At 40.9% G+C, this 13,718-nt stretch overlaps 1 protein-coding gene across 1 annotated transcript in view; it reads left to right on the forward strand.

The window, feature by feature from the left end:
• Positions 1-13,718, forward strand: part of ARL13A (ADP ribosylation factor like GTPase 13A) — a 187,551-nt gene that overhangs the window by 66,923 nt on the left and 106,910 nt on the right. The window contains exon 7 of the mRNA XM_044268697.1: positions 4,158-4,380. Coding sequence (XP_044124632.1) covers positions 4,158-4,380 — 223 coding nt within the window. The remainder of the gene's footprint in view (positions 1-4,157; positions 4,381-13,718) is intronic.

A 13,718-nucleotide genomic window follows, 5' to 3' on the forward strand; every position in this document is an offset into this window, starting at 1 on the left:
TAACTCCACGAAAACAGAAGCCCTTCCCTTGAATTTGCCAACAGACGTTCTAACCCTGCTTCGGTCTAACTATCATTTTCGCTGGCAAGATACTGCCTTGCGCTATTTGGGAGTGAACCTGACGGCATCATATTCTTCCATATATTCCCATAATTTTCCCGCCTTATTTCAAGAACTTAAGCATCAGATGACTAGGTGGATGTCTCTTCCCACATCCATGTTTGGCCGCATAGCGGCAGTTAAAATGTCAATTTTGCTGAAATTGCTCTACTTATTTGAGACCCTCCCGGTACATGTACCAAGGACGGAGCTACGGGCATTTCAGGCCGGTATATTTAAATTCATATGCAATGGGAAGAGGCATAGGATAGCTAGTAGTACCCTTATGTCAAAGGGGGGATTGGCCGTCCCAGACGTCGCCAAATATTATTGGGCCACCCATCTTAGACGGTTACCAGCGTGGTCTAGAATCTATGCTTACTCCAGATGGATGGAAATTGAAAAATTGTGGATCGCCCCAATACATCCTAACTCATTGTTGTGGTCCCCAATTCCCCAAGTCCAACTACCAGAATTGTTAGGACCAATGCTACATACATACAAAATATGGCAGTATTGTAAACACCGTTTCTCTCTAACTTCCGAGAAGTCCTCCATGACATCCTTTCTGTTTACACCGCTCTTCAGTGCTGGGTCACAAGCTTCCTTTTTTAAACCATGGTTTTCCAGGAAAATATTTAGGTTTGCAGATCTGATTGATTACAGAACACTACAACTACTTTAATTTGACGAACTTAGGAGCTCTAGGTCGCTTCCGGAAGCTACTAGGTACCATTACCTACAAATTCAGCATTTGTTTACTACTCGCTCCTGCACCGTTCTATTTCAGTGGACGAATGGAAAACAATTTGGCAGAGAGCTGCGATGATATCAACATGTGTTACGCACAGAGAGAACACTTACAAAATAATGATGTTCTGGTACCACACTCCACGATTATTGCATAAGTTTAATCCTAATATTTTGGATCGCTGTTGGAGATGTAGCACGGAGGAAGGTTCACATATTCATATTTTCTGGGAATGCCGGATTATAATTCCTTTTTGGGCCACGGTACTAGAAGTTCTATACAGCCTGTTTGAAGTACGGTTCCCCCTAGACCCTTACACATATTTGCTGAATATCCCACATATACCTCTGAAGAAACACTTTTTGAAGTTAATGTTATATGTTTTGACTGCGGCTAGACGTTTATTGGCCAGATTTTGGAAAAGGACAGATTGCCCGTCACGGGCTGAACTCATCAATAGTATATTAGAAGTCAGACGCCTTGAACATATGTCGGCTACATTGCTTGTCTCGGTAGATAAATTTGACCGAGTTTGGAAGCAATGGGACATGGTGTTTGATGCTTCGGACTGATTGAGTCTCCGCCTTACCCCACCCATCCTAACCCTACTGTATCATGTCTTGTCACTCCCCTTTGTATGTCTGAATCTCTCTTACAGTAATTTTTGTATGACTCTCTACAGTTCACACGAAAATAGACACTGTTATTTTAGTAATCTGTAGACTCTTACTACAGTACTGTTTTTTCATGACTATTATATCCGTATTTTCTCAAATGTATTCATTGTAATGACTTATTTGCATAAAGATGTGATGTATGCTATCTTTTGCTCAATGCCCTTGGTTATATCTCTGTAACATGAATAATGTACACCAAAGAAATAGCTATTTGTATGTACATGTTTATTCTTGGAAATATCTTCAATAAAAAGACATATGATAAAAAAAAAATATATATATAATATAGAGCAACTAAAAATCATATGTACCCTAAAAAAAGTCCCCAAAAAACTGCCAAAACCTTATCCCGTAGTTTCCAAAATGGGGTCACTTTTATGAAGTTTCTACTCTAGGGGTGCATCAGGGGGGCTTCAAATGCGACATGGTGTAAATGAACCAGTCTATTAAAATGTGCCTTCCAGAAACCATATGGTGTTCCTTTCCTTCTGCGCCCTGCCGTGTGCCCGTACAGTAGTTTACGACCACATATGGGGTGTTTCTATAAACTACAGAATCGGGGCAATAAATATAGAGTTATGTTTGACTGTTAACCCTTGCTTTGTTACTGTAAAAATTGGATTAAGATGGAAAATTTTCCCAAAAATTGAAATTCTGAAATTTCATCTCGATTTGCCAATAACTCTTGTGGAACACCTAAAGAGTTAGCAAAGTTTGTAAAATCAGTTTTGAATACCTTGAGGGGTGTAGTTTCTAAAATTCGGTCACTTTTTTGGGGGGAGTTTCTACTCTAGGTCTATCAAAATCTGCCTTCTAAAAACCATATGGCGTTCCTTTCCTTCTGCGCCCTGCCATACGCCCATACAGCAGTTTTTGACCACATATGTGTTGTTTCTGTAAACCAGATTCACTGCAATAAATATCGTTTAACTTGGCTGTTAATCCTGGCTTTGTTAGCGGAAAAAAATATTATTAAAATGGAAAATCTGCCAAAAAAGTGAAATTCTGAAATTTCATCTCCATTTTCCATTAATTCTTGTGGAACACCTAAAGGGTTAGCAAAGTTTGTAAAATAAGTTTTGAATACCTTGAGGGGTGTTGTTTCCAAAATGGGGTCTTTTTTGGGTGGTTTCTATTATGTAAGCCTCACAAAGTGACTTCAGACCTGAACTGGTCCTTAAAAAGTGGGTTTTGGAAAATGTCTGAAAAATTTCAAGATTTGCTTCTAAACTTTTAAGCCTTGTAATGTCTCCCAAAATTAAAATGGCATTCCCAAAATGATCCAAACATGAAGTAGACATATGGTGAATGTAAATTATTAACAATTTTTGGAGGTATTACTATGTATTATAGAAGTAGAGAAATTGAAACTTGAAATTTGCAAATTTTTCCAAATTTTTGGTAAATTTGGTATTTTTTTATAAATAAAAATTATTATTTTTTTACTACATTTTGTCATGAAGTACAATATGTGACAAAAAAACAATCTCAGAATGGCCTGGATAAGTAAAAGCATTTTGAAGTTATTCACACATAAAGTGACACTGGTCAGATTTGCAAAAAATTTCCTGATGCTTAAGGTGAAAATTAGCCCGGTCCTTAAGGGGTCAAATACAATGTCTTGATTTTGAATTTCAATTAATATATGGTTTATCAGGAGTATTTTGATATTTTAATACTGATATAATATAGATATTATAATATGTTGACATGAGAATAATTTCCCACAATTACTTTTTTTTGCCTATTAGGGACGTATGGGCATTTATATTGCAAGCTATATTACATAGGCACCGATTCCATAGGAATTTGACTCTAATACACTTTAATATTACCATTTTGGCACTATTAAAAGACCATGTATTTTGTACTGCAAAACAGTAAAAAATATCATATAATTTCTAGTTGAGCAGGCAGGTATTGGGAGTTTCATCTTCACACCCACATAAGGCATTTTAGCATGTTTTTACCAATTACTGATTTCAGAATGCTGGACTTTATGGCAGAAAGTTGGAATTGTTGGATGTGATATTCTAGAGATATAACTGGTTGCTGTGTAGAAATGAAATGTATTAAATAGGGATATAGTGCCACCAAGTGGAAATTACTTTTTAAAAAAAATTCTTTTTTAGGACCAGATCTACTTATCCTAATTATGGCATAATCTTAGACAGGTAGTCTAGACCTGCACCAGATTTATCACAGTGGCTTAGGCTAAATGATAAATATGGTGAAGAGAGAGACACTTTTCTCTGACTTTATACCAACCATTGGTTGGCTTACTTTGAGACAGATTTTTCTGCCAGAGTTGTGGCACAATATTGGCACAAAACTGCCCTACCACTTTTCTGTGAAGCTCCACCTCCCACTAAGCCACGCTCTCTTGTCGAGCATGTTGGGGGACAAAATGTTGAAACCCTAGCTGCACCAAATTGCACCAATTTGCACCACTTTTTAGACAGATTGTTGGTGCACCCACATTAGTAAACCTGGGCCCTTTAAACTACCTTTGTAAAAGAGGCTTCTAGCAAATGGTTATCTAATTTATGCTTTGATGTTTTTCAGTGCTCTATCTGATTCTCTCTACTTGCTCTCTTGGCCTCTTCCCTAATTTTTTTCCATTTTAATAGACTGGACACAGTCTGCACAGAATGAACAAAAAAAGAAAAAGAAAGGTGAAAATTACAGAAATTGCACAATCTCAGGTTTTGAAGGTAAATCATAATATGGAAGGTGAACTAAAATCTGAAGCTAAAGCATCACCATCCAGTGGGGCTCAATTTTGCCATAGTTTGGGACACAGAGCTGTAATCATGCCAGATACACAGGATAATCGACAAGCAGCTGGTGAAGGTAAAATAATGCATATAAAAAAGATAAATGTATTTCTACAGTATTATGCAATGTTACATAAGCCACATTTAAAGCATGTTTCGGAAGTTGTAACTTTTTACACTTATAAATTCTGCAATTGGTTGAAACTGCTGATAACCCAACCCTTTTGCAGTGACCCAGTGGCCGCTGCTAATAGAGAGTTTGCCAGTTTTATACTTTTTAATGTATGGTTAGGTATAACACTCTGTTATAGTAGTGTTATGTAGCTCCCGGCTGTAGTGTTAATTTCAGATCCCTAGTAACTAGAGATGAGCAAATCGAAGCTGATAAAGTGGAATTTGTTACGAATTTCAGGAAAAATTCTATTCGTAGTAACGAATGCCATTTTTCCTAAAATGTCTGCTGCACGTGTGAGGACATGGAGAAAGGAAGTCTGGGAAGGCAGGATCACTCATACTGACATGCATGCAGCCAATCAGCAGCCAGCCAGCCCTGTGATGTCACAGCCATATAAATATGGCAGCCATCTTAGATTCTGCCATTCACCAGCATACTTAGTGCAGGGAGAGAAGTGTCTGCAGTCACTAGGGACAGTGATCGAAAAATCGTCATTGTGCTAAAAAAAAAAAAAGATTTGCAAGTGCAGGGAAAGATTATTCAAGGTGTAGGGAAAGGATAGGGAGGAATCATTCCCCTGCATTTCTGTTGAACAGGGTTTAGTCGGGGAGGTGACAGCCTGGGTAATAGGAACATTCCTATTAGACCTCGCAGCACTGACTGGGCACTGAATTGCCATTATACAGCTCTGTAATTCCAGCAAACCGTTCTTATTAGGGTGCAAGTTTGATACAGGCATTAACAGGGGTTATTAGAGGGAAATATTTCTATGTCTTATTTGCCCTTGTGCGGTGCACTTATCTGTAATAAAGGCTTTTGTGGGGTGTTTTAGCGGAAATAGAAAAATACATTTGCCTCTCAGCAGTGTAGTTATTTCTTGTAAAGCCTTTTGTGACATGTATTAGCGTAAAATGAAAAAAACATTTGCCACTCAGCAATGCAGTTATCTGTAGTAAAGGCTTTTGTGGGGTGTATTAATTTCCTTTTTATTTATTTGATCTAACAGTATGTCAGGCAGAGAAGTGCCAGGCCCTGCACAGGACAGTGTCAGAGGCCTAAATGTTTCTGGCGCATGCAGAGGTCGCAGCAGAGTAGAGGGCCGTGGAAGCAGAGGTCACTTCGAGAGACCTGATCTCCCAGTCTCAGCTAACAGTCGTGACCAGCAACCCAGCGGTTCTTGGGTGGTTGACTCGATCTATGACTTTGTTGCAAGTGACATCAGACACCCCCAGCCAAGAGTCAGTGGGTTTGTCAGACACAACCCTTAGTTGGCATGGCCCTGGAGCAGGACCTGCGCCCTCACCTGTCCTCAACCTGCCTCTGTCCTTTTCTGTTCCCAGAGCCACAGAAGTATTGTATGCTGTGGGCTCAGCTCTAACATACAGCAAAGACCAAGTACTAGAGGGCAGTCAGCAGCTTCTGCCCAGCCAAGATCTGGAGGAGATATCCGTCACTTCCTCCGCTAGGCGGGCAATAGTGATGAGGAGAGTGGTGTGGGAGCTGGTGTTGCGAGCGGTCAGGCTCTTGTCCCAGAGACTGTTGATGAAGACATCAGTGACGTTCAGACAGTACTCGATGATGATGATGATAATGTAACTGATTGCATTTGGGAACCAGGTGACGAAGGAGCTTCATAATCATCGGGAGAAGAGGGTGGCAGCTTGCCCGTGAGCCAGCAGCGGAGCCAGCAAGTCGCTAGCATGGCCAAGAGTCAGCAGGGTGGCAGCAGTGGGAGGTCGGGAGCCAAATGTGCCACGGGTAGACCACTCGCTTTGCGAGAGCCTACCTGCCCGGGAAGTAGCGGTGCAGGGGTTCAAGGAGGCAGCGGCTGTAGCATTCAGTCAGTGCGTAGTGTTGGTGGTAAAATCACCTGTGGCAGTTTTTTCTTAAGCCGCCGGAGGAGGTGAACGTGGCCATATGTAGAATCTGTGGGCAGAAGGTGAAGCGTGGCCAGGGTGCCAATGTTGGCACTATGGCCCTGCGTCAACATATGCAGCGTTGCCATACAATGGCCTGGGAAAACAATTTCTCCAATGTGGTGGTCCAGCCTGCTGCAGGGAGCTGTTTGTCATTCCCATCATCTGCTGGTCCCGATGCTCCTGCTCCTCCTCGTCACTCATTCCATCAGCAATCGTCACCAAAGCGATTGCCAAGAGACAACGGTATGCGTGCACTCATTCAATGGCGCAGAAGCTGAATGTGCTCCTGTCCAAGTTGCTGGTGCTGCAGTCCCTCTGTCACGGCCTTTTCTGTGTGCGCTGTGACACTGGTGCCATGCTTGCTGCTGCCGGTGGCAACGTGTTGCTGTTATGGCATGTGGTGTCAGTGTCTCGGCTTTGGCTGTGTGCGCCTTGACATGGTTGCCACGCATGCTGTTGCCGGGGGCAATGTTGTGACTGGAGTGTGCACTTCCCCTTTAAGTTGTAGCATTCCCCTGTCTGGTGCAGTAAGGGTTAACTACCTTGCGCTGGGTGTGGTCTCAGGTCTCTTTATATACTTTGGCTTGGAGACTGAGATCAGTTTGGTTTGTCTGCCTTGCATGGATAAGATCAGAGGGCCATCCAAGTTTGACATCGGATGACATCGCAGATGACCTTGATGACCACAAGGGTGGCCCTCACTGGACAGATGGAACACCCTGGACTGGAGCAGAGCTCCAGCACCAACCACAGCTGAAGTACAACTGACTCCAGCCAGGAAACCACAGAAGATATAAGCCAAGTGACCACACCCAGTCATGGAGTTAACCCTTACAGCACCAGACAGAGGGAGGCTACAACCTAAAGGGGAAGTGCACACACAAGCATACCAAACACGTAACCACCGGCAACAGCATGCGTGGCAACCATGTCACGGCAATCACCCAGAAGGTCGAGCTTGCTCTTACAGCAACACGTTGCCGCGGGCAACCGCAAGTGTGGCAACAGTGTCACAGCGTACACCATAGGCTGTGACACCCTCTCTTTCCAAGTGGTGGACTCTACACCTTTCAGAGAACTGATGGCTTGTGCCGAGCTGAGGTGGAGAGTCCCAAGCCATTATTTCTTTGCCAAAAAGGCAGTACCATCCCTGCACAAAAATATAGAACATAAGGTGGGCAAGTCTTTGAGTCTGTCGGTGTCTGCCAAAGTGTACGGCAGCGCCGACGTGTGGAGCTGTAACTACGGTCAGGGACAGTACATGTGCTTTATGGCCCACCGGTGAGTAGTTTTTTTCCACCCACCAATGCCTGATGCATCAGACTAGATCATCCATGGTGCCACACCAACACTTCGACATAAGAGACCGATTTCTTCTGGCTACCTGCCTCAGCTACTATTCTGATGCTGCCACCCATCTGATGACACACATCTCATGCCAAGTGCTCCTTCTTTCACCCACCATCTTCATCGGGTACTGGTATTGCCACCCACCTCCCCCCTATGTCACCGTGCCACTCTGTGGCCTCCTGATGCTTCTGCCACCTCCAGACTCTGTTATTGTGCCACTCTGTGGTCTCCTTATGCTACCGACACCTCCAGACTCTGTCATTTTGCCACTCTGTGGTCTCCTTTTGCTGCTTCCACCTCACCACTATGTCATAGGGCCACTCTGTGGACTTCTCATGCTGTTCCTGTGGCAGGCGCAGCACTATGAAGTGCCTTTTGTGCTGTGGCATTAGAAGAATTTTGATATCTCTGACTTTTTAGAATAACCAGACTATCTATTACTCTGTAATTCCTCTAGCGCCATTCTATGGAAGCATTAGGTTTAAAGAGCACACCAAATGCTTGAAATAACTTCTTTATTAAGTTAAACTTTTCTTCATATATAACACTGCCGCCCCTGCAGCAGATAGTCCACGTACAAAACTATTTGCAGATTGGTTGAGTATGATCTGGTATGGTTGTATGCAATTTGGATTGCAATATGGAATTTGAATGGTTGCAATTGTTTGTATGGTATTTGTAGTTTGCAATTGGTGGAACTGTAAATAAGCACACATACGGTATAACTGATTCAGTATACAGTTCAAATCACTATATTAACAATCAGAATATTATATAACTGTTTTAAATACCTATTTTAGCCTCTCTGCTTTCATAAAACACAGCTCCTAGTGGAGCGAATGTCTGTTCAGCTTCTCTCTCTGGTGAATAATAATTCCAGCAGCTCCTGCTAGGGGAATTTCCCACACAAGCTGTGTGTGAGGCTGGCTGTAATTTGTCAAAACTCCTGCTGTGTGTGAGGCTGGCTGTGATTGGTCTAGACTCCTGCCCAGCAACAACAGTTTAACTCTATGCTTTCTGTTTCTGCTGTGTCATTGAGCTTACCTCAAATCCATATAATGAATCTTAAAGGCATACTATCTTTTCTGTGAACACAATATATAACAGTTATACGACATCCAAACATGAAGTCACTGTAAATAACTCTGCTTTTGTCTTTTAATAGTGTTGATCACGAATATTCAAATTGCAAATTTTTATCGCAAGTATCGGCACTTCGAGAATTCGCAAATATTTAGAATATAGCGATATATATTCGTAATTTCGAATATTCGAGATATTTTTTTAATCAGTACACATGATCCCTCCCTGTTTTTAGCTTGTGGGCCAATCAGAATACTGTAATATCTTTGACTTTAGGAGTAGTGTTGATTGCGAATTTTCGTAATGAAAATTTTCCTAATGAGAATTTTTCGTAATGCGAATTTTCGTAATGCGAATCAATGAGATTGTGAAAACTCAGATCCGATGGTATATTATAACCCCCAGGCATTCCCATGGTGACGGGGACGCTTGTCGGGGAGGAGCATGCCAAAGTGAAACAACTGTACAGATTGAAAAAAAAAAAGACGAATATTCTAAAAAACTAATATATTTGTTTTTTAGAATATTCTTAATATTCTAAAACAAAAATATATAGCAATATAGCGAATATTCGGAAAAAAAAGAAGAATGTAGAACAATTTAGCTAATATAGTGCTTTGATCTTTTTTTTATGGTTGTAAATTTTTTCCAATCTGAACTTCAGATGAGAAAAAAATTACAACTATTGGACAAAGAAGATTATAGCACTATATTATCTAAATTGCTCTATATTCGTTTTTTTTCTCTCGAATATTTGCTATATTGCTATATATTCTTGTTTTTGAATATTACGAATATTCAAAAAAATTAATATATTCGTTTTCTACAATATTCGTCTTTTTTTTATCTGTTCAGTTGTTCCACTTTGGCATACTCCTCCCCGGCAAGCATCCCCGTCACCATGGGAACGCCTGAGGGTTAGAATATACCATCAGATCTGAGTTTTCATGATCTCATTGATTCTCATTCCGAAAATTTGCATTATGAAAATTCTCATTACAAAAATTTGCATTCCGAAAATTCGCAATCAACACTACTCCTAAAGAATATTCAAATTTGTGAATATTCGACGAAAAGTCTACAAAATATTCGTGAAATATCGCAAATTCAAATATGATCCCTGCCGCTCATCACTAGTCTTTAACACACAAACATAGGAACTGTATTAAAGGTTATTGGCAGGTCGAGCTGTATAAACATATAAGCTATGTTAGCAATCTAGGACAGGTCTTAGCTGGCCAGCTACACTCCCACCAAAATTACCTATAATTCTATTTTCTCAGTAGTAGGACTTAAACATGAATTTGAGGAATTTTCTATCATGTTCTCAACTTACAAGTGTCTTTTATCACTTTCAAGTAGAACAATTAACTTCTGTATAGGACTTTCCAACTTCAGTGGAGTAGTGAGACTTTTGTCAAGTTTTGAGTCTCCTATTTGTCTCTCCCAAAGACCTTGGCCTCAAACTTTCAGGTATGGGTTTATCCCATCCTAACTTCTGTCTGCAAAATTCTTGCAGTATTTATCTTGCTTTGAGGATCACTGGGGCCAAGAATCCTAATGGATCATATATAGAAGCCACTGCGAAAAGAATGGTACGTCTAGTTGCAACTTTCTCTTCAATAGATACTTCAAAGAAGAACTTGTCATTCTCTACATTCCATCCCAATCCAAGTACATTTTGAACTGGAAGATGATCATAATTGAGATCTACATTCTTCATTGTTGATGCACGTTCAGAGTCTCTGATGGATTATAGTTTATGAAGGCACAGGTTTCCTCTTGTGCATAACTCTTGGCTTTCTTTCACTAGTTCGATTGCAGATTTTGTGGACTCTAGACTTAAGAGACCATCATCTACATAGAATTTTTTCTTCTGAAAATTTGCTACTGACGAGCAATCCTTTTCATTCTGATTGTCCAGGTACTTCATACCATAATTGCCGCAAACTGGAGATGATGCTGTTTCAAACAAGTGCACTTTTATTCTGAATTCTGCCAACTCCGAATCTGTATCTCTATCCACCTACCATAGAAACCTCAGGATGCCTCTATCTTCATTCTTCACATGAAACTGGTGGAACATCTTTTCAACATCACACAAGACCGCTATGGGATATTTTCTGAATCTACATAGTACTCCAGGCAGAGTGTTTGTAAGATCTGGTCCTTTTAGTAGATGATTATTCAATGCAACACCATTGTACTTTACTGAGCAATAAAACACTACTCGAATCTTATCTGGTTTCTTTGAGTGGTAAACACCTTGATGTGGGATGTACCACACTTCTTCTTTAGGTTGGTCATTAACTTTCTCTGCATGTACTTCTTTGAATTTCAAATAATCGTTCTTGAGTTTGAGATCTCTTCCCATCCTTTTTCTTCAAACATTTCAATCTTGCTAAGGCAAGATTTCTTTTATTCGGCAGACTATGTCGTTCTCTGAAAGGTAAGGGCATTTCAAGATGACCTTGTTGATTCTGCTGAATACTTTCTTCTAGAATGTGTATGAACTTTGTCCTCTTGGGATACACTGTTTTCTTTAGAACTTATTTCTGCAAAGTCAGATTCAAGGATCTTGAATACTTTTGCTGGACCTACAGTTGGTAACTCTTGGACAGATATTCGATGACACAATCCTGTCACCTGTCTTGAGTTTGCAATCTGCTGTTTTACTCTAACAACACACCATCCTAAATCAGTTTGAAACAGCATAGGGTTCACCCTTTCCTCCTGTGATTACCTTTCGTGGTACCAAGGCTTCGGGGCAATCGTAACCTATCAACAGTCCAACACCATACTCCTTCAGCAGGGACATGAGATATGACAGATTGGTGCTCTCATTTATTGGCTCTTTCAGAGGTAGGTATGCGATCTCGATCTAGAGGTATATTGTCTTTTGTATAAGCTAGAGGTAGATCTAATGTGAAGTTTGAATGAAGTCCTCTAACTCTCAGTCCTTTGACCCTTTGACTGTTCACTAATGTGTCTCTCCCCGTCATTGTGGCGAGTTTGAGCTTCACTGGTTCTGTAGCCACTTGTCATTTCTTGCAGATTTATTGATCAATGAAGGTGATGTTACTCTGGGCATCCAGTAGCGCATAGGCGTATACCTTCTTGTTCCTCCTTTTAGGATTTGAAATGCACACTAGTACAACCATTGTTGTACCATTGCCTTTTCCTTCCCTCACTCTGCAAGAGAATACCAATACTTTGCTTCCTTCCTCAGTATATTTAGGTATTGAGGATTTATCTTTCTTTGGATGTTCTTCTTGTACTGGTGTACAATGGCATTCTTTGCAAATGCTGTATGCAGCCTTTTTCTTACACTCCTTAGTAACATGACCGAAACACAGTTGGTTCTCGAGTACAAATCTTTTCTTTCCATCTGGGGACTTCTCCTTTAATTGTTGGCACTTGTGTATGGAGTAGTTCTCTCTACTAAACATACACTTGAAGGTTGTCTGAAGATTTGTCAGTTCTGTTTCTCTACTGATCCCAGTGTTGACTTTGAACTTGCTCTCGTAGGTATCTGGACCTTTAGCTGCTGCGTAGGTTGGAAAGCTAGTTGCTCTTGCATGTCTTATCTCTCTTGCAGGCCTTTCTTCTAAGGATTTTAAGACGTAAGATGATGTTACTGGATTACATGCTATCCGTGCTTCTTTATTAATGAACTTAGAGAACTTTTTAAAACTTGGGAAGTTCTTGCCTAGATCTAACTGTTCAGTCACATAGTGATTCCATCTAGAAGCCACTTCCTCAGGTAGCTTGGCTAGCATTCTGTGGTTTTCTAGATAGTCGTTCAGTACTTCTAGACCTTGAACATGTGGGATGGCATTGCTGCATGCTTGCAGGAAGTCACCATACTCTTGGAGTCTGAAGTATTCTTTAGGACCTATTGTAGGCCAGTTATTCAATTTCTATCTAAAAGCTCTTTGTACGAAGAAAGGATGACCATATCTTGCATTTACTTTTTCCCAAGCTTGCTTGTAGGCTTCTTCGTCTATTCTATAGAAGTTACCTTCAATAACTTTCTTGGCTTGCCTACCAACATATCTTTGAAGGTAGAATAACTTGTCGACTGGACTGAAGCAATGATGCTCAATGATCATTTCAAAACTTGCCTTCCACTCTATGAAATTCAGTACGTCTCCTGAAAATACAGTAGGTTCCGGAATGGGAAGTCTAGCTAGGACTGTTTTCTGTGGTCTTGCTGGGCTACTGGTTGTAACATTCTGCTGAGCATTGCCATGGCATCTAGGAATTGAATCATCCAGTTCTATTTTCTCACTTAGTTCTGAATTACTGTAGGTGAGTCCCTTTCTTCATCTTTTTTGGTAGAGATAGAGGGTAAATTCACACACCTTTTTCCTAACACTGGACTATGTCTCTCTTTGTCTTTCTGTGAGCAGGGATGGAAGGATAATGGCTTATTTCCTCACTAAATGCTGGAGATTTCCTTCCATTCTCCTGGGCGTATGGAGGAAAATAGGAGTCTGCTTCTTCACTTAGTACAGATTTGAACCTAAGACTACTCTGATTTATATCCATTTCATGTACTCTGAGTCTGGCTTCTATGATCTTAACTTCTTTCTGCCTTTCCAGACTTTTCATCTGTTGGCGCTGTGCTTCCATTTCAGCTTCCGTTTGATGGCGCTGTGCTTCCATTTCAGCTTACATTTGACAGCGCTGTGCCACGATGGCAGCTTCCATCTCAATTTCTGCTCTCTTGACAGCAAGTTGTGCAGCTAATTCCTTTTTTTTGGCTGAAGTACTTGAGGACTTGGGAATCTCTGCGCAGACTTGTGATGCTCTGTGCAGACTTGTGATGTTCTGTGCAGACTTTTGATGCTCTGTGATGACTTGCGATACGCTGGCTTAGATACG

The sequence above is a fragment of the Bufo gargarizans genome, chromosome 9 (assembly GCF_014858855.1).
Source record: "Bufo gargarizans isolate SCDJY-AF-19 chromosome 9, ASM1485885v1, whole genome shotgun sequence".
NCBI classification, from domain to species: domain Eukaryota; kingdom Metazoa; phylum Chordata; class Amphibia; order Anura; family Bufonidae; genus Bufo; species Bufo gargarizans.